The following is a 26,922-nucleotide window of genomic DNA, read 5'->3' on the forward strand; positions in this document are numbered from 1 at the left end:
TTTCCATTACGTTTGATACCTGGTAGATATTAAATGTAGGTACTTCAGTATTTAGTTGGTACTTATTGGTAAGTCATATTCGAGCAATATTACATTTGAATTTGGTAATTGGGCGCATGTTAAAGGAATATGTATTTTCAAGAAGATTTTCTTTATAGGACATTCACACATTTGAATAGTACCGCTCCCGTTGCGTTGCCCATGTAAAGGAGTTGAATAAATTGCCTATCCTGTTCGCCGTATTTCTCAAGAACATTTTGTCAAGTCTTGACTGTTTGTTTCGTTGCCTTTCCTCCTTTCCTGCGTAGTTTCCTCTCATTACGATCATCCTCTATGAACAATTTCGGAGTTTCAATTTAATTGCAATCCGATGCAGGTAGGCGTTCAAAATAACACTTACTTAATCGTTTATAAAAATTTGTTTACCAGTGATGATTAACGGTAGTGATTGTTATTATGCATAGGTATTTTTATATAAAGTCACACGTGTCTGGCTCGATCGCTGGTTTGAAGTTCATATTTGTTTTGATTCGAAAATAATTATGCATTGTTGTCGTATTTTACGTCGTTATTGATGATGACATGATACATATATCTATCTAGTGATGTTCGACATACTCGCTGAATTGGTTTACTTATTGCAATATTTACGTATGAATTTAATTTGAGTGAATTTCATTTCATAGGTACCTATTTTGCTTGTTCACTTGTGGTGTTTTGTCATTTTTATACTTATTTATTTATTTGTTTTCGTTACCTACCGATATTATAACCGATGCATCACGTTCATAGAATGTTTCCAGCTCCAGAATATCAATCGAACCATCCACTACAAGTTCGTGGCGTGATTGAGCTTTTGCAAAGCTACAAATCAAAAATAAAGTGGACCAGAAAGCAGAAAATTATTGATATTGGCTGCGGTTCTGGAGACGCAACTTACGATTATGTATTGCCTTTAGTTTCCTGCGACGCTGAACTGGTAAGTAGGTAGGTACTTACATACAGAATATAACATCTTAGAAATGTAATTATTCATTCAGAGATATGGGAAGATTGCGCTTATACGAATAGGTACATAAAATAGTGTTATTGTTACCTTGTTCTGCAACGGCCAAAATTGTGATTCCAAACTTATCCGATAAATTTTCCAATTTTTCGAGGCATTCGCGAATTTTCTCAATAATATTTGGCTGCGCTTGTTTTTTTTTGTTTTCATGCTCGGAAAATTTGTTGAATCATTTTTCATTCCTTTTCAATTCGTTGGTTCGTCAATGTACTTTTTCTTATAATTTTTTTATGTACGCGAATTCGCAAAATTTATATAATATCTATTTGTTTCATGTACTTTTCATGTTTTCTTTATAAATGAATTTATCTAATGACGATTTTTACTTTTTGTATCGTCATGTCTGTTACATAAATGGGGGCCCGTCCGGGATAGAAACGAAACGGTTTGTAATTTCGTTTTACATATTATTTTGTTTTTAACTGTTTAAAAAAAATGTTTGATCCAAGAAGTGATTTGGTTGAAATTTTATACCAAAATATAAACATCTGTATCGTCTGTACGTATCTACAACTACTATCTACAACTACGTTTTCTCCGCGGAGTTTGAATATGCCGAATGCGTCAACCTTGATATTACGTCACTACCTCCGATTTCTGTCAAATGAGTCTGCATAATTTGCCAAATTCGTTCAATTTTCTGCAATTATCGATGTCGTTTTTTCTCAACCTGAACTGCCAGCAACTTGTGTCAATTGATTGGTAATAATACTTCGCTGTTTTCGTTTATTTCGTTCAGCTCATCACCACTCAGGTCATCACATCATTGTTTTCATTTGGTATTCAAGTATACATGGTATTTATGTTTTGAAAAAAAAATACGTTTTTGTAATTTTTATGTATTCGTGATGATTTATTCGATAAATCACCAATTTATTTTCGCATATTTAAAACCCACAATATTTTGTAATTAATTACCTATCTTATGCTATTTTTTTAAAAAAATTGATTGATCAAGGTAAGAAATGGAGGAATTTTCAAATAATCCAAAATTGTTCAATTGTCTCCTTACATTAACTAAAACTCTGATAAGACTTCATAATCATCTAGATTTATCAGAAGGTAACAATATCCAAAATGCAAATCAGTTAAATTTCTTGAAAAGGTTTTATTACTCTGGTTTGTTAGCCCAAAACAATGAAAAAGGTTTTTGTCAGCCTTTTCCTCATCAATTACCTCAAATACCTGTGTCAAATTTTATAGAAACATTTAAAGGTAATGTTAATTTGTCTTCGAATAATGCAACCGATAATTATGATTCTACAAGCTCAATTCAAATTTATGAACAGAGTTATGGAAATTATCTCAATTTCAGTGATACAAAAAGATGTCTTTCCAAAAATAAGGAAATTAATGATTTTATTGAACCAAAAATTGTACCTGTTTCTCAAGTTTACGAACAAACTTATGGAAATTATCTTGATTTAAGCCATGTAGGTACGAGATTTTCTAATTTTCACAAAAAACCAGATCACGTAATTATCGATATGTCTTTTATGGATGATTTTTGTGAGGCAAAAGTTTCGAGCAAATCTTTGGAACTTGTGAATGAAAATACAAATAATTTCCAACTTGAAATTTTGAACTCAGACAAAAATCACGCATGTGATTTCACTCATAATTCTTTGAAAATGGAATTTAAAATCATTGATGATTTTCCCAAAGCAGAAAACTCAAATAATTTTTGTCCTGATTTTTCACCAAAGTTTGAAACTCGTGAGATCAAAATATCTGAAAAGGCTCATTCAGTTGAGAATTTTTCGGAGATTGAAAATATTAACATAGTTGAGGTATCTGAACCCCCAATTTTATCTCAAGTTTGTTGTGATTCAGAAAACTATGTTTTCAGTTCAAGTTTTTCTGAGTTTGATTTGTTAAAACTAGAAAATGAAATATTTTTTGAGCCAATCATGTTTGAGTCGTCTTCAAATAGTGTTACTAGACCACAAACTTCAAACTTGATAAATTTAGGATCACAAATTCCAAAAGTTCATGATAAACTAGTTTTAGATGTAACTATAAGTGAGAACTCTCACAAATCCAACGTGTCTGAAGATCTTGAAGTTGAAATCAAACTTATAAATCCTTTTTTCAAACTTGTCAATAATTTTGATACAAAATTTATAATCATCAGTATAACAAAACGTTATTTAAAAATGATTTTTGATAAAACCTATCTCTCTTATTTTACTGCATTTTCTCATGCAGGGGGCAAGTCTGTATCTTTTGTAAAACCTTTGCAGGATCATAATTTTTGTGGATATAATAAAATGTTCGATGATCAATTGATTTTGAAATTTATTTTGATTTCCCTGAAACGCAAAAGGAAAAAACGTTTTTTAGATCTTTATGGTTCGCTTTCCTCTGTAAATTTATTCGCTCAAACTGCTCTAAGTTAATGATTTTTCTGATCAATTAATTTTTATTCTCAAAATGAAAATGATTAATTTTTTCTGATTTAGTGGCATTTCTATGCACATCTTTCTGATCCAATTTTCCAACTTTCCAGTTTTTCTTCCTAGTTTTTTCCAATTAATCTTTTCGTTTTCCTTCGTTTTCCTTTCCTACTCTCTGGAATGGGGTGAGGGACTTTTGTCCAAGCCTTACATTCCAGAGAAGGTGGCAGACCATGGTGCAGGCTCGTTGTTTTCCATCTGCGCGAGTCTCACGTTGGTGTCACTCTCTTCTCCTATTTTTTTATCTTCCCATGATGTCTCCCGATTTTTGTCTCCTTTTCCTCGTACTTAATATTGTCCTATATATTTTTTGTTTCTTTTTAATTTATTGTTTTGTTTAATTTAGAACGCGATAAAATTAATTTAAGTAATTTTTCATTGTTTATTGTTATTTCACAATTTTGTTATTTTCATCTATGGTCAATTCAATTTTCTCTAAGCTTGCTTTGAGAAATTTGAATTAGCCAGGGGGCATATGCAACGGCCAAAATTGTGATTCCAAACTTATCCGATAAATTTTCCAATTTTTCGAGGCATTCGCGAATTTTCTCAATAATATTTGGCTGCGCTTGTTTTTTTTTGTTTTCATGCTCGGAAAATTTGTTGAATCATTTTTCATTCCTTTTCAATTCGTTGGTTCGTCAATGTACTTTTTCTTATAATTTTTTTATGTACGCGAATTCGCAAAATTTATATAATATCTATTTGTTTCATGTACTTTTCATGTTTTCTTTATAAATGAATTTATCTAATGACGATTTTTACTTTTTGTATCGTCATGTCTGTTACAGTTCCTAGGTTGGTATCGATATATCTGCGCCACTGATCCATTATGCAAATTCACATTACATTGATTCTCGTCTGAATTTTCTAGTTATGGATTTAACTGGAAAGGAACTTGTTGAAAAATATGTTTCGTATTTCGACTCGGTGTTTTCTTTCTATTGTTTACACTGGATACAGAATCAATGGCAAGTCTACTTGATAATAAGTATATTAAGTATATCTACTCAAGACGTTCATTTTAATCACATTCCAAGCATTAAGCATTTAATTTTAAATTTTTACATATTTGTAGTGCAGCGATGAAGAATTTGTGTTCAATTTTGAAGCCTGGTGGTGAAATGTTATTCTTTACGGTTGTTGACGCTGTAACTTTTCCGCTACACGAGCGTTTAGCAGCTTCACCGAAGTGGTCTCCTTACATGAAAGTAAGTCAAGTACATACATATTACAAACCTGAATTCGTTCGATATTTGCACACTCAAATGTAAGGTGCACCGCGCCGGGGGAAGTCAGAACGGGGTTTCACAATTTCATCTTTGATCAGCTGTTCCTCTCCTACTAATGAACCAATATAGCTCAAATTTGTTATGTAGGTTTCCATAAGGGGTTTTTACCTACTTACCCATGGTAAAAATTTGAGCGCGATTGTCATAATAGCTTTCGCACAGTGGAATAAAATGTAACTTGTTCTGACTAGAATATTTACAAAATTAAATGGTGATATTACGATTCGACCATCATCGATGTGAAATATATCGAATAATATGTTTTCGAGGTCGTAGAATCCGAATCTGGAGTTATTTTTTTTGTAGCATTGGGGATGAGGCGTGGGGAGAGGGAAAATATCAAATTTTTCCTACAGTATTGTGTAATATGTCGAATAATATGTTTTCGAGGTCGTAGAATCCTAATTAGTACAGTGGCAAAATGTATTTTTTAAGCAATAAATGGCAAATCATGATAAAGCTATGAAATTTGGTATGATGAACAAGGACACCAAAAGGAAATTTTTGAGCCCGGGAGCCCATCGCCAAGTCCCATAGGAAAGGAAGGAGGGTGATTTGGGGGGTGGGTTCAACCACCATTTTTCAAAATGGGGCTATCGGCGCGATATTGGTGTCAGTTCCATATGATTGAACCCCGCTGAGTTCGAAAATACGATTACTTTCAAAATCTGAGGAAGAGGCATGCCTCAAATTTGAGATTTTCTGAGTAAAGTTTTTGCATTTTTCTCAAAAATATCCTAAAATTACAGTTTTTCAACCCTCGACGAGATGCTGACCTTCCATCGGCATTTTTATGGTCATTTTCAGATTCTACAGGTCAATTACAATGCGAATCGATCATCAATACTTTCGCATACCTCTACCGCGAGTGCACAGAGGGGTCAAAAGGGGTTAAAAATTGGCAGTTTTTCGGCATTTTCTTACAAAAATCACGGTTTTTGAACTGTGCACCGGATACAATTGGCGGAAGAATGTTCTAATGGTGATTTTCGAATTCTACAGATCAAATACTATCGAATAAGGCTCAGAGGCACTTTTTACACCCCTCCTGGAAGATAGTAGAGGGGGTCAAATTTGACTCTCATCTTGCTTATGTTGAATTAATTTTAGAAATGTAATTAATATAAGTATACATTTGCTTACCATCGTGATAATAATGTTTGTATCGATGTTTTTCGTACCGCCGAACCCAAATTTTCAATTATTTTTTCGATTCCAACCACGGAAGGGGGGCACCATATGAGGGGTGGGCCCATTTTTCACGAAAAAGCGACATGTATATCAAAATGTAGGTTTTTGAGGGCGCTGATTTCAAAAATACTATCGATTTTTCATTTTGGTGCAACCCAAGGGGATGATACTGCGTTCAAGGGGTGGAGATGAAATTTTTCACAAAAAATCGACTTGTATATCAAAATGTAAGTTTTGGAGGACGCTGATTTCAAAAATACTATCGATTTTTCATTTGGGTCCAAACCAAGGGGATGATACTGCGTTCAAGGGGTGGGGGATGAAATTTTTCACAAAAAATCGACTCGTATATCAAAATTTAAGTTTTGGAGGACGCTGATTTCAAAAATGCTATTGATATTTTATTGGTTCCGAGCCAAGGAAGATTCTGAACAACCACCTTCAAAAACTTACTATAAAGATCCAGCCATGAGTAAAAGTTTTGACTGGTGAAGTTGACCCGTTTGACCACTATTTTTACGTATCCGTTGAAAAAGTTGAAAAACCCTCTTCACTCCATAAACTCATCCCAAAAAAATCAAAATTCTGAGTGAATTGAAAAAATAAACGAATTTTAATTTTTTGCTATGAGTGTGATTTTTATCAACTTATTCACGGAATACGTAGAAATAGAGGTCAAATAGGTCAACTTCACCAGTCAAGACTTTTTTTCATGTTTCAAATCAAAAAATCGCATTTTCACAAACTTTCAATTTTTTTAAATCAACTTACGACATAATACCATCCCAATTTTTCAATGTGTTCGTTCTCGAAAACCTACATTTTGATATACAAGTCGATTTTTTGTGAAAAATTTCATCCCCCACCCCTTGAACGCAGTATCATCCCCTTGGCTTGGACCCAAATGAAAAATCGATAGAATGTTTGAAATCAGCATCGTCGGAAACTTACATTTTGATATACAAGTCGGTTTTTTGTGAAAAATTTCATCCCCCACCCCTTGAACGCAGTATCATCCCCTTGGCTTGGACCCAAATGAAAAATCGATAGAATTTTTGAAATCAGCATCCTCGAAAACTTACATTTTGATATAAGTACAAGTCGATTTTTTGTGAAAAATTTCATCCCCACCCCTTGAACGCAGTATCATCCCCTTGGGTTGCACCAAAATGAAAAATCGATAGTATTTTTGAAATCAGCGCCCTCAAAAACCTACATTTTGATATACATGTCGCTTTTTCGTGAAAAATGGGCCCACCCCTCATATGGTGCCCCCCTTCCGTGGTTGGAATCGAAAAAATAATTGAAAATTTGGGTTCGGCGGTACGAAAAACATCGATACAAACATTATTATCACGATGGTAAGCAAATGTATACTTATATTAATTACATTTCTAAAATTAATTCAACATAAGCAAGATGAGAGTCAAATTTGACCCCCTCTACTATCTTCCAGGAGGGGTGTAAAAAGTGCCTCCGAGCCTTATTCGATAGTATTTGATCTGTAGAATTCGAAAATCACCATTAGAACATTCTTCCGCCAATTGTATCCGGTGCACAGTTCAAAAACCGTGATTTTTGTAAGAAAATGCCGAAAAACTGCCAATTTTTAACCCCTTTTGACCCCTCTGTGCACTCGCGGTAGAGGTATGCGAAAGTATTGATGGTCGATTCGCATTGTAATTGACCTGTAGAATCCGAAAATGACCATAAAAATGCCGATGGAAGGTCAGCATCTCGTCGAGGGTTGAAAAACTGTAATTTTAGGATATTTTTGAGAAAAATGCAAAAACTTTACTCAGAAAATCTCAAATTTGAGGCATGCCTCTTCCTCAGATTTTGAAAGTAATCGTATTTTCGAACTCAGCGGGGTTCAATCATATGGAATTGACACCAATATCGCGCCGATAGCCCCATTTTGAAAAATGGTGGTTGAACCCACCCCCCAAATCACCCTCCTTCCTTTCCTATGGGACTTGGCGATGGGCTCCCGGGCTCAAAAATTTCCTTTTGGTGTCCTTGTTCATCATACCAAATTTCATAGCTTTATCATGATTTGCCGCTTACTTACAGTTTGCCACTGAACTAAATCTGGAGTTAGTTTTTAGGTTCAAATGCTAATTAAGTATCACCATTTGGGAAGGGGGGTTGTGGCCCACAGTGCCCCATGGAAGTTGGAACAGTTATGAAATGATCTAACTAATTATTTCCTATTTGAAATACCTTCCACTAAAAAACACAGATGTGTATGAAAATTGCGATCAGTAGAAATCTCCTCCTCCTGCCTCTTAATTCTTCCATAGTGACATTTTGGATGTCTTTGTGGTAACTTCAGAAAAAAAAAAATTATCTGACAATTTATTGTAGAATACAAAACTATACCTATTTGTGAAAAATTAAAAAACTCATGTAAGGAGAACAAAAACGTAATATGAAATTTTTGAAACCGGTTCATTAATTTACAACCAGTTAACAAAAAATACCCAAAAATTGTAAATTGAGAAAAAAGCTCGGAACAAAAGTTGTAAAGCGTAAAAAATTACACAATTCTGTCTAATCACATTCTGAAACCGGTTCATTGGTTCGCATTTAGCAACCAGTTTTCGACAATCACCTGAAAATTGAAGATAGAGAAAAAAGCTTGAAACAAAAGTTTTAGAGCGTGCAGTTTGAACCATTTTTGCTGATCAAATATCGGAAATGGATAATCAACTTGCAACTAGGTAACTTTTGATGGATTGCTGCGATTTGATGAACCGGTTTCAAAATCTGACCAGCAAAAATAGTTAGTTCAGTTTTTCACACACTATAACATAGGCCTATGTTTCAGACTTTTTTCTCTATCCCCAATTTTTAAGTGATTGTCAAAAACTGGTTGCTAAGTGAAAACCAATGAACCGGTTTTAAATGTGATTGAACACAATTGTGTAATTTTTCATGTCCTACAACTTTTGTTCAAGCTTTTTTATCGAAGGTAATTTTTGTGAACTGGTTGCACATTATGAACTGGTTTCAAAATCCGATCAGCGAAAATGGTTCAATTTTTCACGCTCCAGAACCTCTGTTTCGAGCATCTTTCTCTATCTTCAATTTTTGGTGATTGTCAAAAACTGGTTGCTAAATGCGAACCAATGAACCGGTTTCAAAATGTGATTGAACACAATTGTGTCATTTTTCATGCCCTACAACTTTTGTTTCGAGCTTTTTTCTCGATCTCAAATTTTTAGGTAATTTTTGATAACTGGTTGCAAATTATGAACCGGTTTCCAAATCCGATCAGCGAAAATGGTTCAATTTTTTACGTTCTACAACTTTTGTTTCAAGCTTTTTTCTCTATATCTTCAATTTTTAGGTGATTGTCAAAAACTGGTAGCTAAATGCGAACCAATGAACCGGTTTCAAAATGTGATTAGACAGAATTGTGTAATTTTTCACGTTCTACAACTTTTGTTTCCATCTTTTTTCTCTGTCTACAATTTTTGGGTATTTTTTGTCAACTGGTTGCAGATTGATGAACCGGTTTCCTGAAATTCATGTCACGTTTTTGTCGCCTTACAAGAGAACCTCTTGAGGTGTCCACCTCCGATTTGAACGGGACCGCGATTTTTGGAAAGAGCATGTTCTAAAACCCCTAAATCCAAATTTTCAGCTGCCCAAGTTCGTTTTTCGATTTTTGGCGAATTTTTGAAAATCCAAAATTGACTATTTTGGTGATTTATGTTTTTTTTAAAAAAAGTACGTAGGGGAGAGGGAGGATGTTCTGGACAAAAAAGTTTGAACCCGATTTTTGACTCCCAGTAATGTGGAAAAAATTGATCAAGTGCGGCAAACGATTCCTTTGGGTGACACATACCACATATATTTTTTGCAAATTTTTAAATACAAAACTGGTGGAGTAATTCAACTTTGAAAATTTCGATGTTTTTGTCCAGAACATAACTTTGGGTGCCATGTTCTGGACGCGAGGGTGCCATGTTCTGGACAGCATACAAATTGTACCTAAAATCAACGTGGTGGTATTCTAGTCAAAGGAAAAACGATTGAAATTTATTAAAAAACAGTTTATGTGTTTATTCAGAACATTTAGGGCATTCTACAACCTCTTGGTCATTTTTTGAAAATCCGAGGCAAACATCCAGCAAACATCATGCAAAAAAATGACACATTTCAAAAAAGGACGCATATCTACGCAAAACCAAGCTTTCTTTCTTTCTAGGCCAGTTTTCCGATCTTTCATTCATTTCTTCAGTTTCTGAGACAATGTAGGTATTCCATACATGTAATATAAGCAAAGTGTCCAGAACATCACACCCCCTCATTTTGGAATCAATCGGAAATATTACGAGTTGAAAGCGTTCTAGGATGAATATCACCAATTCACGTTATAAAGTAAGGTTTACTACTTTCATAATTACTGGCAGTTTTTTCTCCGGTCGTTTCTTCTTTTCAAAATATTAAAAACTAAAAAAAGTTGTCGGAGAAAAAATCACACATGTTTTAGACAAAGTCACATATTTTTTTGATAAGAACTGCCAGGGGAATGTTTGTCAGTGCAAACGCATGTAGTATCACAACGCCACCTACTTTTATGAAAAAATAATTTTTAGGCACAGTCAAAGTGGTCAAACTAGATTTCGTCCAGAACATCACCCTGTCCAGAACATCCTCCTTCTCCCCTACTTGATCAGTAAAAATGTTCAAAATAAGTCCTAAAATTGATATTAACCCCTCAAATCCAAATTTGCCCATTTCCAGCCATTCTGGAGCCTCCAGTGCGATTTTTAAATTTCTCCAGAATTTTCAATTTGCTCCAGAAGGCGTGAATATGAAGTTAGGCAGCTAAAAATCGAGTTGTGTGTTATACTCGGTCTGTTTAACGAGTTTATCCACATTTCTGTCGATTTTGGGAGGGACACCTCAAGAGTGGTTTTTTGACCAGCTTTTTTTCAAATAAAAATATTCAAAAATCAAAAATTTCCCGTTTGCGAAAAATTTTTTGAAATTTGCGCAAATCGAAGTATTTCTCAATGAACCAATCCCACGAAGGCAAATTTCGCCATTTCCAGCTATTTTGGAGGCTCCAGCGCGATTTTTCAATTTCTCCCAAATTTTCAATTTGCTCCAGAAGGCGTGAATATGAAGTTGGGCAGCTAAAAATCGAGTTGAGTGTTATACTCGACCTGTTTAAAGAATTTAACCACATTTGAGCCGAATCTGGAGCGGACACCTCAAGAGTGGGTTTTTGGTCATCTTTTTTCATAATAAAAATATCCAAAAACTAAAGGGAGGCCCAAGAAAGGCTGAAAATGGCCAAATTCGCCCTCCTGGGGTTAGTTCAAGACAAAATACTGCGATTCGCGCAAATTTGGAAAATTTCCTCGCAAACGGTAAAATTTTGATTTTTTTTTAGATTTCTTATTATGAAAAAAGCTTGTCAAAAAACCACTCTTGAGGTGTCCCTCCCAAAATCAACTCAAATGTGGATAAACTCGTTAAACAGACCGAGTATAACACACAACTCGATTTTTAGCTGCCCAACTTCATATTCACACCTTCTGGAGCAAATTCAAAATTCGGGAGAAATTGAAAAATAGCGCTAGAAGCTCCAGAATGGATGGAAGTGGCGAAATTTGGATTTGGGGGGTTAATATCAGTTTTAGGACTTATTTTGAACATTTTTACTGATCAAGTACGTACTTTTAAAAAAAAACATACCTTAAATCACCAAAATAGTCAATTTTGGATTTTCAAAAATTCGCCAAAAATCGAAAAATGAACTTGGGCAGCTGAAAATTTGTATTTAGGGGTTTTAGAACATGCTCTTTCCAAAAGTCGCGGTCCCGTTCAAATCGGAGGCGGACACCTCAAGAGGTTAGTATGTAGAATACATTTTGTGCCAATAAAAACCGGTTTGAATTTTTATGCCCAACCGGTTTTTCAATTTGTGACACCCTGTGTAATGTGCATGGGCCTAAAATTTTCAAGGTCGCTTTTGAAAGCCCTTATTTTGCGCCACTCAACACCGCTTCATTCATCTCACTAGCTCTTTTCCCTTAGAAATAAAAGCCACCGAGCACTACTTTTGTGTCATACTGTAACACTTATACTAAGTATACGTGTAACGATTTTTTCAGGATTATGAAAACGTACTATCACCTTATCGTTTCATGAAAGATCCTGTTTCTTACATGAGAGAATTATTGCAAGATGTAGGTTTTGATGTTGACGAGTGCTCCTTGGCCTACAAATCTTATACATTTAAATCGACTCAGATTTTCTACGGTAAGTTGAGTTTCTTTTCGTGTTCTTTTGCTCAATTTACCAGATAGATTTAGCCTATAAATTCGACCCGTCCAATGATAAATATTTTTTGATTTCCACTTTCCAGATTGGATCGATGGATTGAACCCATTCCGGGGGAATATACCTGCGCATCTTTCGAAAGAATATGACCAGAAATGTAAAGAAATCTTACGCGATGAAAGTTCATTGACTTTTCACGAATTAACTGATAAGGTGACTTTGAACTATTCGGCGATAACGGTTTTCGCTAGTAAAACTAAACCAAAACGTAAGTGTCAGAATGATTTATGTTTTATATCTATGGGTTATTGACGAGAAGGAGATGAGGCGAAGCATGATACATACAACAAAAAGAGAGTAGAGAAGAATTGTCGTTTGAAAATGGGGGCTGGAAAAATTTGAATACCTACGTCATTTTAATGATCAAATCAAATCAATTAGATTCCATGTATTATTTTCTTCCTCTTGGTCAGTTTTTTCCTTTTGTTTTCCGACGATTTTTCCCCTCCCAATATTTATTGTTGGAAAGTGAGGAGTAAAGAGGAGGGGAAGTACAAAGAAAAATCTGAGCTCCCAACTGCACCAAAAAAAGTTCAAAATATGGATAAAATCTCACCCCTCAATGAGTCAAGATATACAAAAGCAACAATAATAAATGAATTCGAAAACTTTACAGGAAAACAATCAAAATGAAAACACTGAGATAGGCAAGAAGATTGACATCGTACCTACAAAAGACATTGAAGATAATTTTGGAGCGTTAGTAGGACGTTTGAATAGTACCTAAAATGAGTGAAATAATACAAATGAGTCTATAGTCATATTCACTATTCAGCGATCTTGAAAACATACTATTCGATGTATTACACGTTTTTTGGCGACTTTTCAAAATTTAATCCTATTTAGGGGGCGTAAGGGGATTTTGAGGAATTGTAAGTAGAGCAGGAAAAAAGTGCATAGGTATTCCAGTTCAGTGTCTCAAAAACATACAAGTAGATATATCACTCGACTTTTCACAATTTTTCAAAATTTTGACCCCCATTTTGGGGCACAGAGGGGCTTTGAGGGGTTGTATGCAAAAAATAAGTTCATATTCGTATTCAGCGACCTCGAAAACATACTACCTATTCGATATATCGCACGTCCAGATTTTTGTTTTTCAAATACATATATGATTCAGTAGTGTTTTACTTGAAAAATCAAGCAACCCTCACAAACCCCCGAGGAGGGTTGAAGGCAAATCAATGGTAGTTTGATTAGTAGTTTGGTGAGTCATTATCAACGTCATAGTGTGCCCCCAATAACAACCGTCACTCCTCTCTGTCTTGAGCCAGAGTGGCGGCATTCGCAACTGAACCAGCTACTTTCCAGACTGTATCGGTCCACCTTGTTGGAGATCTTCCTCTCCCTCCTGTTCCGGGGACCTTGCCAAAAAGAATTCCCTTTTCAATGTTTTCCAGTCCTCTTCTGGCTATGTGTCCAAAATAACTCATTATCCTGGTCTCACATATTTTATCCGGCCTGGTTTGTTCTTGCAGTTGTTCCACAATTGATGCATTTGTTTGGTGCGCAGTGTATGCTGGTATCCTCAACATCCTGCGCCATACCCACATTTCAAAAGCATCAATTCTTCTTCGATCATCTTGCTTCAATGTCCAGGTCTCCGCTCCATGCAAGAAAACTGGGAAAATTAGCGTCCTGATTAGTCTCTTCCTTGTTTTTATGGAGATTTTCCGGTTGGTGGTGACTTTTCTCAACCGAGACATCGCTGCTTTCCCAAGAGCTATTCTTCTTCTAATTTCCTTGGCTGATCCTCCATCAGCATCCACCAGTGAACCCAAGTAAATGAATGAGTTCACTTTTTCAATTCATTCGAGGCTTCAGATTCTGGTAGGTGTCCAGCTCTATCAACTACCATGACCTTGGTTTTCCCCACATTTATGAGGAGTCCCATGTCTTCACTGGCCATCCTGACTTGCTTGATCAGTTCTGCCAGTTCCTCTTGGAGATTGGAGATTTGTCTTCCTCCTATCTTGATGCCGCCTTCCCAGTTCTCCAAGGCTTTCTGCATGATGCACTCGCTATAGATGTTGAATAACGGAGGTGAGAGTATGCAGCCCTGCCTTACTCCTTGTTCTGACTGAAATGGGTTTGACTCTTCTCCGCCTACTCTCACCATCATCTCGTTTTTGTCATACAGCGATTTGATCAGCTCAATTAGGTGCTCTGGAACTCCCATCTCGCATAGTATCTCATATAGCTTTATCCAGTTGACACAGTCGAAGGCCTTCGCATAATCAATGAAGCATAGTACCACCGGGATGTTGAATTCGCAGAACTTTTCAATTATTTGTCTGATGTTTAAGATCTGCTCTCTTGTACCTCTTCCAGGCATAAATCCTGCTTGTTCAGGTGGAATCTGCCTATGTAAGTATGCCTTGACTCTGTTGTTGATTATTTGGAGCATCACTTTACTGGCATGTGGAATTAGGGCTATTGTGCGATAGTTGGCACAATTTTTCGTATAACCTTTCTTGTGTAGCGGGATTAACACTGATTTGCACCAATCTTCTGGCCATTCTCTTTTGTGCCATAAGTTGTTGCATATTTTCCAGATCACCGTCTCTGCTTTCTTACCCATGGACTGTAGTATCTCAGCCTCAATACCATCACATCCAGGTGCTTTACGTTTTCTCAACGCCTTGATGGCATCTCTCACTTCATCAAGTAAGATTTCTGGCTCTTCTACACTATCTATTTCAATTCCTGGTACTTTGTTGTTGTTTGGGTTCAATGGTTCACTCCAATACCGTAAGCGGGTGATATTTGGCAGTCCGGGGGTAATTTGGCAGTCTCTCATATGGAGCAATATTATTGCATACTGTGGGACTGATTAACACTCAGCAGAGTGCTATCACACAGTCTAGGCTTCCCAAGTCCACAAATAATAATTTAGAACGAATACTGCTTTTCGAGATGCATTTTAAGGAAATTGAGAGTGAAATTACGAAATGATGTTAATTGTCATTCAAAAAGTCACCTTGGAAAGTTACCTCTACTGACCAAGCTGGTAAAAAGTTACATTGGCGAGCGTTACATTTTCATACGCAGAATTTTATCCTCTTTCCAATGGTATACATGAAGTTGGAGTTATATTGGTACCAACACTTGCTGTAGTTGGTTTTTTAGTTGAAAACGTGTGATTTTCGTGTGATTTTTGTGTTGAAAATGCCAAATTACTCACCATGACCCACCAGATTATCATGTAGTGCCAAATATCCCCATCGCCGGCTAATTTGGCAGTTTTTGCGCGAGTTCTCCGCACGCTAATACCGTCAACTCTGGAGGTAAGTTGGCATCCCCATTCTACTCTACTAACATAGACGATCATTTTAAGCATATATTTGCCTATGTTATCTTCAATTATAGAACCTACACAGCGCGTCAAAGTTGAAAACCCCCAGAAAAACCTGCCAAATATCACCCGCTTACGGTATAGCTTGCTACAATACAATCTCCAGTTCTCTAGAATCTTTTTAGAGTCGCATGGGACTGAACCATCCTCGGCTGTGATTTCACGTGATTGTAGTTTAAAATCTCTGGTGATCTGTTTTATCTTCTTAAATAGTATGCTTGATTCGTTGTGGTCAGTATGTTCTTGAATTTCCTCACAACATCTGTTCAGGTAAGCTTGTCTATCATTCCTGCAACTTCTCTGTACGCATCTATTCAAGCCATTCAAGGCCTTGTATCTGTTATCATTTCCTTCCAGTTTAACTTTTCTGCGTTCTTCTATGAGCTTCAATGTTTCTTCTGACACCCATGGTTGATGTTTTTTCCATTCTTCCTTCTTATTCCTGATCACCAAATCGCGTTTCCTATAGATTTCTGCCTTCATATTTTCCCATAAGTTATTTGGGTCCTCTTCATTCGTGTAATCAGTATTTATTTGGGCAACAAGACGTATTTTCCTTTCTTGGTCAGTAAGGTATATGCGATTTTTCTTTGTTGGTTTCTTCCCACTGCGAAGACACAATTTGAAGGAAGCCACCAGCAATTGGTGATCTGATGCAACATCTGCTCCAGGATAAGTCTTGGGCTGTGTTATCACTGACTTCCACCTCTTCTGTACTAGGATGTAGTCGATTTGGTTTTTGACACCACCACTGGATGTGTACATACAATCATCGACTCGACTATGATGCTGAAAGAGCATGTTTGTAATGACCAATTCTTGTTCAGCGCAAAATTGTAACAATCTTTCACCCCGCTCATTCCTTGCACCTAATCCGTGGCAGCCAACATGCCATAGAAGTTAGAACCCATCTGAGGCATCAGATTTTCCAACTTTTGCATTGAAATCGCCCGTAACCAGTTTCACATCATGTCTAAGTACGTTGCCCAACGTCTCCTCCAAGTCCTTGTAAAATTCTTCAATTTCTTCATCCGTTGACTGACTTGTTGGAGCGTGAGTAGACTTTGTAAAAAAAATTTGAGCGAAAACGAATGATTTCAAGTGGTAATTTTGATCAATTTATTGGACTGATCTTTTTTGAAACACCTACTCTTTCCATCCCTTTTTTTGGACACCCCCCTCCCCTTGAGCAACGGGTATCGAGCGTAGTATCAAATTGTCGAGATTTTGAAGGGGAACATTTTTCGTCATGGTTGTTGTTCTCAAAAACCCAATATTTACAGAGTAAAACGCAAAAAACGTGAATCAGAACCGGTTTCAGTCCCCTAAAAAATTTTCCTCCAGGGGTAGGAGAGTCGGTTTTTTTTTGTGGTTCAGAGGGTCCATCCGAACACATTCCCGAAGAAAAAATTTATGTGCCACTTTTTTTCTCTTTAAAACCGCTATTTGCCCACTCTATAATTTGAGGACGAATTTTAAAATTATATTTCGATATACTTACCGCCCGAGGCTTTGCCATTATTTTAGAGCGTTAATTCGAATGGAGGGAGGTAGAGAGGGAGGGCTTGAAAGGAGTCAGATCGAAAAAATAGAGTCGTATTCGTGATTACTGATTATGGTCTACAGAGATTGCCAATTGAAATGAGATTTTTCTCCTCTCTCGTCATACTTATTATACTTATTATTTTCGAACATTTTTTGTGGATCGAATTTATCTGCTTTGATTTTCAGCGGCTTAATCTATGTCGAATGATGAGGATCTATATGTACATAATAATAAATGGAAAGATTTCAAGTAGGTAAAACAGCAAGATAATCAGCAAACAGATCTTATTACCTCTACTCGAAATTCTTATACCGTATTTTTAGAAACAATTTTTGTTTACATTGATGTTAAATTGTTAAATAGTACTCGATAATTTTGTAATGCAGTCGTGTGTAGTTTTTTAAAAATGTATTCTTTTTTAGACGATACTTGTAAGTATAGGTATTTTAAAGCAGGTCCTATAGTTTGCCAGAAAACGTGATGGAAAATTTGGCTTCTGTTGACGTAAATTCGCGTTTCTTCTGGCGTTGCTTTCCTACTGCGCTTCTGACATTGGCTCATGCGTAATTAATTACCTACCTTTTACGGATGGTTTGAATATTTAATTAGGCGGTAGATGCGATTTTTTAGCTTTGGACCTGACCCGAGTGTGAAGATTTGTTTGTCGCTGTTTTAAGGTGTCAATATGAGACGCGTTTAGCAGATTAATTAATAATTCCGATTAGAGTATATTTTTGTGATTTTGTTTTTGAAAATTGTTAGTATATAATGCTAGGCTGTGTGTTTTTTTTTTTTTTTTTTCGTTGAAATGACAGGGCCAATACTTATTTTAACGTTTTCTAGGAAGTTCTCTTTTTTATGACAAATGTTGATGTATGTATTTAAATTTAAATCACCGACGCAAGTCATAAAAATTGAAGATCACCATAGTGACGCAAATGAGAGTGGCTCACTTGTTACACCCAATGTCGTAATTGATTAGGTTGAGTAAGTTTGCAAAAATTAAATTAACCCTCATGCATGGTACAATATTTAAGCGGTGAAATCGTAGGTGTTAAGCTTATCAATACGATTCGAGTAGAATAAAAGTGTAGGTATCAGTTACTCGGATCAAACAAAAAAAAAGGTGCCTATCAATTAGGTACTCACTAGAATCGTGTTTACGATCTCAAAATTCGACTCGAAACATCATAAAACACTTGGTGTGACGTAGGTATGTGCTTACTATTTACTTAGTACCGGCTGACCTACGTCTATATAAACTTAGTTCGTCGCTGTTTTCGTTGTAATCTGAGTAGATTCGATGTCGGTATCTCAACTCTTATAGATTTGCAATTTGATTTTTTTTTATATAAGACTAGTCGTTGAGTGATATTATTATTTGTTTATTTTATTTATAATTTTTATTGTTCTATAATTTATCAAAAGTGATACCTTTTTTTTTTTTGGTGGGAATTTCGCGATCATTTTATTTTTCCGGATTCTTGAATAAGGTAAACAATTTTATCTTTTATTGGTGCACTTTAAAAACTATTTCTAAAAGTACCTACGTGAATTAAATACTTACGTATCTTAAAAATAATTTTGATCATTGAAATTCTGTATTTTTTTTTTGTATTGTAAAAAATTAAAAATTATATGAGAAAATTTAAACTAAAAATTTACCAAGAGCAAGAGAAACTGATTCATGGCGTTCGTGGGATGTCAAATGAAAAAAATTAGTATCCAAGTGACCGTTTCAAGTGCAAATATCTCCAAATTTATTTCATTTTATGTATTTTATGGTTTACCTGGTAACTTTTTCCATCCCTAAAAGCAATTTGAAAATTTTTAAAATCGTCCCTCCCCATTTACTACTTACCTGTTATACGTTGATCAAAAATTTTATTTTTTGAAAATATTCGTGTCAATGTTTTTGTTGAAATTTTAAAAAAATTGGGCGAAAATTGAATTTTTTGCCAATATAATTCCCAAAAATTACTGTTTTTAACTAAAATTGACAAACTTTTGCATTTTTGGAAAAAGTCTTCAATTTTTAGCAAAATTGCTACAGTTTTTGACTTTTTTTAATTGTGGCGTGACACTCCGATTTGAACAGGACCGCGATTTTTGGAAAGAGTATAGACTAAAACCCCAAAAACCAAATTTTCAGCTGCCCAAGTTCATTTTTCGATTTTTGGCGAATTTTTGAAAATTCAAAATTGACTGTTTTTGACGATTTATGTTGATATAGTTCAAACAAGCATAACTGCGCCAATTGATAAGGAATAGAATTCCCTACCTAGGCGGTTAGATTTTTCCTAATATTCTCTAAGGGAAGAATATTAGTAAGATTGCCTGGTTAGCTCAGTTGAAGAGGCTTTTTAAAGGTTATGCTGAATGAGTATATAAGGTGCACTGGGGGAAGTCCGAATTCGGGGTAAGTCAGAAAAACTGCTCTAGCTCTTAGAGGCTTATATCTGCCGAAGCGCTACCCAGGCGTAACTTGAGGGTACTATCCCTACTTCATCACAGCATAAAAAATTTCGCGACCCAGTTTCATTTTACAGGCTTTTCATTGGTTCATTTTTAGTTGCTGTTTTGAATTTGATTTCAAATTGTAATCAGTGTTTTTCAAACTGCTTTTTACCTCAGAAGAAATGATCAGTAAAAGTGGTATTATAAGTGAAAGTATTCCTAAAACAATAATGTAAAACCCCAAGTATTCAATTTTTGTTAATTTTCAATTATTCATTATTTATATCGCTTTTTCTGACTTACCCCCTAAATTAGTGCTATGGGGTAAGTCAGAAAAGTGAACATTGATAATCAGGATTCGACTTCATCGATGTGTAATACGTAGAACAATATGTTTTCGAGGTCGTAGAATCCAAATCTGGAGTTATTTTTTTTGTAGGAGTGGGGGGTGAGGCGTGGGGAGGGGGCAATTCTAAATTTTTCGTACATTATTGTGTAATATGTCGATTGATATGTTTTCGAGGTCGTAGAATCCGAATCTGCAGTTATTTTTTTGTAGGAGTGGGGGGTGAGGCGTGGGGAGAGGGAAAATTTCGAATTTTTCGTACATTATTGTGTAATATGTCGAATAATATGTTTTCGAAATCGTAGAATCCGAATTTGGAGTATTTTTTTTGTAGGAGTGGAGGGTGAGGCGTGGGGAAAGGGAAAATTTCAAATTTCTCCTACATTATCGTATTATATGTCGAATAATATATTTTCGAGGTCGTAGAATTCGAATCCGGAGTCATTTTTTATGGTTAAGGTGGAAGGTGAGTCGTAGGTTCGCATGGGTGGGGCCCTCTCCCCAAACGGTGATACTTGAATAGCACTCGACCCTAAAAACTAGCTCAAGATTCCAATTCTGCGACCTTGAACACATATCAACCAACATGTTACACAATATTATAGGCAAAATTTGAAATTTCTCCTCTCCTCTTGCCTCGCCTCATACCCCTGCGAAAAAATAACCCCAGATTCGAATTATACGACCTCAAAAACATATCAATCGACATATTACACATTAATATGGGCAAAATTTGTAATTTACTCTCTCTCCCCTTGACTCACCTCCCACCCCTACAAAAAAAATATCTCCAGATTCGAATTCTACGACCTCGAGAACATATTATTCAACATATTACACGATAGTGTAGGAAAAATTTGATATATTACCTCTCCCCACGCCTCACTTCCCTCTCCTACAAAAAAAATAACTCCAGATTCGAATTCTACGACCTAGAGAATATATTATTCGACATATAACACGATAATGTAGGAGAAATTTGAAATTTTCCCTTTCCCCACGCCTCACCCCCCACTCCTACAAAAAAAATTACTCCAAATTCGGATTCTACGATTTCGAAAACATATTATTCGACATATTACACAATAATGTGGGAAAAATTCGAAATTTTCCCTCTCCCCACGCCTCACTCCCCACTCCTACAAAAAAAATAACTGCAGATTCGGATTCTACGACCTCGAAAACATATCAATCGACATATTACACAATAATAGTACAAAAAATTTGGAATTACCCCCTCCCCACGCCTCACCCCCCACTCTTACAAAAAAAATAACTCCAGATTTGGATTCTACGACCTCGAAAACATGTTATTCGACATATTGCGCATCAATCAGGGTCGAATCCTAATAATACCAATTATTTTTGTAGATTTTCTGACTTACCCCAAAGTGGGGTAAGTCAGAACAAGTTACATTTTATTCGATTGTGCAAAAGCTACTGCGACAATCGCGCTGAAATTTTTACCATAGGTTAAGAACCCTTATGGGAACCTACATACCAAATTTCAGCCATATTGGTTCATTAGTACAAGAGTAACAGCTGATCAAAGTTGAAATTGTGAAAAAACGTTCTGACTTCCCCCGTGCACCTTATGCAATATTATGCAGTGATTAAAGAAATATATTCAGACAACAAAACAAATTAAGATCATTTTATTAAAACGTAATTTACAAAGACAGCATCTAATCTTTTTACAAACATTAATGGTTGCCTAAGAGCCATTTTAAGGCAGAGATAGAACATTTTTACATCAAAGTACCGTAAAATAACACTTGTATTCATCAAAACCATATGTGACGCGGCATATGAAAATAAGGTTACCCTGACTACCCCGAGCAAAAGCGTAGTTTTTGAGAAAAACTCGTTTTAAAGTTTTTGAAACTTTTTTCCAATTTTCAAAAAGTATTTTCATTAGCAATAAGTAAGTATTTCAACGTATATTGAAAAAAAAACAAAAAAATTTTTTTTTTGGAAGATTTTTCTTGGAGCTACCTCACTTTAGAGCCATTTTTTACAGGTTAAATGTCAACATGCTGTCGAATACTTGTCCATCTACTCTAATTAATCGCTATTGTTAAATTAATCAGAAATGAGTAAGTTATTTCAAACTTACTTACCAAACTATACACTTTTTCCATCACTTTCCTGGGCTTTACTTGCATTAAAAGCATCGATGGAACTTAACTAAATGAGAATCGTTTTAATTCTTTGCACAATTCGTACCTGACCAGTTCAGGATAAATTGCCAAAAAGACACAAATTAATGATCATCGGATCCATGACCAAATTATAAAAGTATTAACCACTGACCGGAGTGGTGTAAATTAAAAGAGTAGATCCCGAGATTAATCATCATACAATGACCAATTTCTCCACTCAAGGTTAGAAATTGTATGATCAAAATCACGATTGTATGGACATTCGCGACGAGGTACCTATTTACTGCAGGTTCAGGAGCCAAGTGGTTTTTGGCGCTAAAACAATTCAATTTATAGAAAAAAAGGGTGAAATAAGAACCTCCCCCACGATCACTAAAAATGCTGGCGACGTCGGCATATTTCAAAGAGAATCCGCGACCTGTCTAAAAGCGAGCATTCTTTACAATAAATGGTAAATAATGATCTTATTTTCCTATCTCGAGCCATAAATGTCGCGGGGGCTGTCAACCCTTGTCTAATAAATAACTCAACCAAGTAAGAAGGGTTGACCACCTGTGATGTCATATGTACGAATACAGAGTATTTGTACATCTCTAACTCTCTAAATATTTACACACGTTTCCATATAAGATAAAATAGGTAAGTATAATAAGCATCCCTTCAGGTAGTACTTATGATAAGCACCACCTGAGCCGATGCGCGCCATCTACACTATGTCAATTTTTTTTTTTTTTTTTTTAAGTATGTACTTGATCAATAAAAATTAAGTCCCAAAACTAATATTAGTTACCCAATCCAAATTTCACCATTTCCAGCCATTCTGGAGCCTCCAGCACGATTTTTCAATTTCTCCAGATAGTCCAGAATTTTGAATTTTGCTCCAGAAGGCGTGAATACGAAGTTGGGTAGCTGAAAATCGAGTTGTATATTACACTCAACCTGTTTAACGAGTTTATCCACATTTGAGCCGATTTTGAGAGTGGTTTTTTGAGGTGTCACTCTCTCTCCAAAATGGCTGGAAATGGTAGAATGCGCGCTCCGGGGGTTAGTTCTTGAAGAAATACAACGATTTTCCCAAATTTCGAAAATTTCCTCAGAAACGGTCATCTTTTGATTTTTTGGATTTTTTAATTTTGAAAAAAGCTGGTCAAAACGCCACTTTTGAGGTTTCACTCTCAAAATCGCCTCAAATGTGGATAAACTCGTTAAACAGGTCCAGTATAATACACAACTCGATTTTTAACTGCCCAACTTCATATTCACGCCTTCTGGAGCAAATTCAAAATTCTGGAGAAATTGAAAAATCGCGCTAGAGGCTCCAGAATGGCTGGAAATGGTGAAATTTGGATTTGGGTAACTAATATTAGTTTTGGGACTTATTTTGAGCATTTTTAACGATCAGGTACGTAGGTACTTTTTTTTTTTAAAAAAATGCATAAATAGCCCAAAACAGTCAATTTTGAATTTTCAAAAATTCGCCAAAAATCGAAAAATGAACTTGGGCAGCTGAAAATTTGGTTTTGGGGGTTTTAGACTATGCTCTTTCCAAAAATCGCGGTCTCGTTCAAATCGGAGTGTGATACCTCAAGAGGTTCCCTTGTGAGTTGGCCGAAAAATATAACCTCACATCCCCCCCCCCCCCAGGAACCAAAATTTCAGCTGCGCAAGTTGGTTTTTCGAGATTTTTGGCTAATTTTTTTATTTTTTGACTTGACGACCGAATACGAATTTCATACTTTAAAGCCATTCTGGAGCCTCCAGCTTCCAGCTATTTTTGGGTTCTCCGGAATAGGTAGGTATTGAAATAGCTCCAGAATCACGGATGGAATATTGTGAAATTCGAATTCAGAGAGTTGGTTTTAGAATTTAGTTTGTTGTTTTTTTTTTCGAAAAATTTCATAAAACATTCAGTTTGAATTTGTTTGTTGTTTTAAGGTGCCTACACTTAATGCTCGGCTGTTTTTTTTTTTTTTTTTTTCTTAGAAACGATAGAGGAAATGGTTATTTTAACGCTTTCTTGGAAGTTCTTTTTTTTATGGCAAATGTTGATGTATGTATTTCAATTTAAATTACTGACGCAAGTCGTAAAAATAATTGAGGATCCTTATAGTTAACGCAAATAAGAGTATAGCTCAATTGTAACACCTATTGTGGCTATTGTAATTAGGTAATTAGATTGAGAAAATTTGCAAAAATTAAATTAACTATCGGAATTTTTAAACGGTTTTACTTATACTGACTGGCGTATATACCTATCGTGAGTAGATACTTTGTAGTCGGTATCTTGAGTAGGTATTGAGCTATTCTTCAAACTAATGCTCTCAAATTTGCGGTTTGAAATTTTTTTCTTGCAGATAAGACTATCGTTAAGTGTAATTCTTTGTTTATTTTATTTATCTTTTTTTTTTGGTCCATAAAAAAAATTATTAAACGTGATACTTTTTTGTGTGGAAATTTCGCGATCATTTCATCTCACCGAATTCTTGAATAAAGTTGTGAGTGACTGAGCGTTTTGATTTTTGTGACTGCGAGGTAAATAATTTTATAATTTTTTTTTTTTTTTTGTATAATATATTGGTATTTTAAAGATAGGTTTGCTTATTGTTTCTGGTTTCTGGATCTTTTTTTTAAAACTAATTTTGGTAATTGAAGTTCTGTTTTAATTTTTTTTTTTTTTAGGTACCTAATTTACATAATTTATTCATTCAAAATGTTTATTTTAAACTGATTTTTTAGAAAAAGTTGTCGTTAATTTTTTTAAAAATTAGTTTCAGTTACAAAATTTTTTTTCAATTTTGGCATCTAATTTTATACTGGAGATTTCCAAATGTGTAAAATTTGTAAAAAAAAAAAAAAAATGGATTTATGTGTCAACATATCAATTTTCAATCATTTCAATGACGTTTAATACTTTCAAAAATTCTGCATTTTGGAATGTTGATTTTGATTTTTTTTTGTTCATCTTGATCCAAAAGTTTATGGGGTTTTCAATTTTGTTTCCATTGTTATTTATTATACAAGTTTTAAATTCTGAATTTTGGATCAAAACGTGAAAAATGGAATTTAATTACGAATCTGATGCGTTATTTTGTAAAATTAGCTAGAAAGAGAGAGGCAAGATGTTATTTTTGGATTTCAATTTTATTTTTAGGTTTCAATTCTTCCAAAGGTTTCAATTTTATTTTTGATTTTTGATTTTTGTGTTCATAATTTTTGGTTTAATTTTTTTAAGCTTCTGATTTTATTTTTGTTTTTATTTTTTGATAAATAATCATAAAATTCTCGCTTTTTCGAAAATTGACAAAAATTTTGAAGAAATTGGGGGAAAATGTATTTTTTTGCCAATAATTCCCAAAAATTGCTATTCTTGCTAAAATTTACAACTTTTGGCTTAAAGTTTCATAATACTTAGGTATTGTGATGTTTCAGGATGTTTAAAGCTGAAAAATATTATTCGTATCACTCGTTGCAAGTTCGAGACGTTATTACGGTTTTACAACAGTTCAAATCGCAAATCAAATGGACCAGTGGACAGAAAATTATAGATATCGGCTGCGGTCCCGGTGACGTAACGTACGAGTTGTTGCTGCCTTTAATTCCAGATGACGCAGAACTGGTAATAAAAAATGCCAAAAAGTTTATCATTGCTTTTCCATAAAGTGTGAAAGTGTATTACTGATTATTTTTCTCATTTCGTTTGCTCTTAGCTGGCTGTTGATATGGACGAAAAGATGATAGACCTGGCGAAAATTAACTACTCGTCCGATGCTCGTTTGAAATTTGATGTTGCGGATTTAGTGAAATCGAAAGATATCGATAAGTACGAGTCGTGTTTCGATACGGTGTTTTCTTTTTATTGTCTGAATTGGATACCTGAAAAACGGTAATATTTTAATTTTTGTGTGTAGGTACTCGTATCTTGTAGTTACGAGCATCGTTCGTTATTTTAATACGATTTCATTTAATTTACAGACTTGCTCTGCAAAATATGTATTCAATGTTGAAACCAGGAGGCGAAATTGTATTTTCTCTCGTTGTCGATTGTCCAAATTGGCCACTGCATGAAATTTTAGCATCTTCTCCGAAATGGTCTCCGTTTATGAAAGTAAGACATCATTTTTAATTACTTATTGGTCTATTGACCGACTCAATGTAATTTTTTTTTAGGTCATTTACCCTCCCTTCTTCCCTTCCATCAGACCCCTTTTTGGGTTCTAGATCAATTTGGTAACGTTTTGATTATTTTTTTTCGTTTTTGAACTTACAGAACTACAGAGATTCTATATCACCTTATCACTACAGCGATGATCCTTTATCTGAAATCAGGAATTTGCTTCAAGATGTGGGCTTTCATATTAGACATTCCTCTTTCACGTGGATATCTTACACGTTTCCATCGAAACCAATTTTCCACAGTGAGTCGCCATTATTTATAAATGAGTTTGCTGAATACCTAGACTAGTTCGAAAAATATTCGATCACTATTGCTGTATATTTCTTACAAGGGAGCATTTTGAACTGACACACTTGAAGTCTGATAATTTTAGCTACTTGAGTTAGTTTTTGGATTTTTGGTAAATTTTTGAAAATCTTAAGAAATTCAAAAAGGTGTTTTTACTATTGCATTTTTTCTACTGTTTCATAATTTTTCTTTGTTTTTAAATTAACTGGTGTGTCAGTTTAAATGG

At 35.1% G+C, this 26,922-nt stretch overlaps 1 protein-coding gene across 5 annotated transcripts in view; it reads left to right on the plus strand.

The window, feature by feature from the left end:
- Positions 1-696: 696 nt before the first annotated feature.
- LOC135837905 (juvenile hormone acid O-methyltransferase-like) overlaps positions 697-26,922 on the plus strand; it is a 31,486-nt gene continuing 5,260 nt past the window's right edge. Inside the window, exons 1-7 of one of the 5 annotated variants that reach the window (XR_010557274.1) lie at positions 697-979; positions 4,321-4,493; positions 4,601-4,733; positions 12,140-12,287; positions 12,394-12,576; positions 17,455-17,518; positions 25,664-25,731. Coding sequence is in view for 4 of the 5 variants with exons in the window: in XM_065353340.1 (XP_065209412.1) it covers positions 17,466-17,518; positions 25,664-25,850; positions 25,942-26,117; positions 26,207-26,339; positions 26,502-26,649 (697 nt within the window). In the remaining variant the exon portion in view is untranslated. Of the gene's footprint in view, positions 980-4,320; positions 4,494-4,600; positions 4,734-12,139; positions 12,288-12,393; positions 12,577-17,454; positions 17,519-18,325; positions 18,483-18,525; positions 18,763-24,484; positions 24,767-25,663; positions 25,851-25,941; positions 26,118-26,206; positions 26,340-26,501; positions 26,650-26,922 lie in introns of those variants that run through there. The other 4 variants (XM_065353340.1, XM_065353344.1, XM_065353343.1 and 1 more) reach the window with 4 other exon arrangements.

Source organism: Planococcus citri, chromosome 2 (genome assembly GCF_950023065.1).
Source record: "Planococcus citri chromosome 2, ihPlaCitr1.1, whole genome shotgun sequence".
In the NCBI taxonomy this organism is placed as follows: Eukaryota; Metazoa; Arthropoda; class Insecta; order Hemiptera; family Pseudococcidae; genus Planococcus; species Planococcus citri.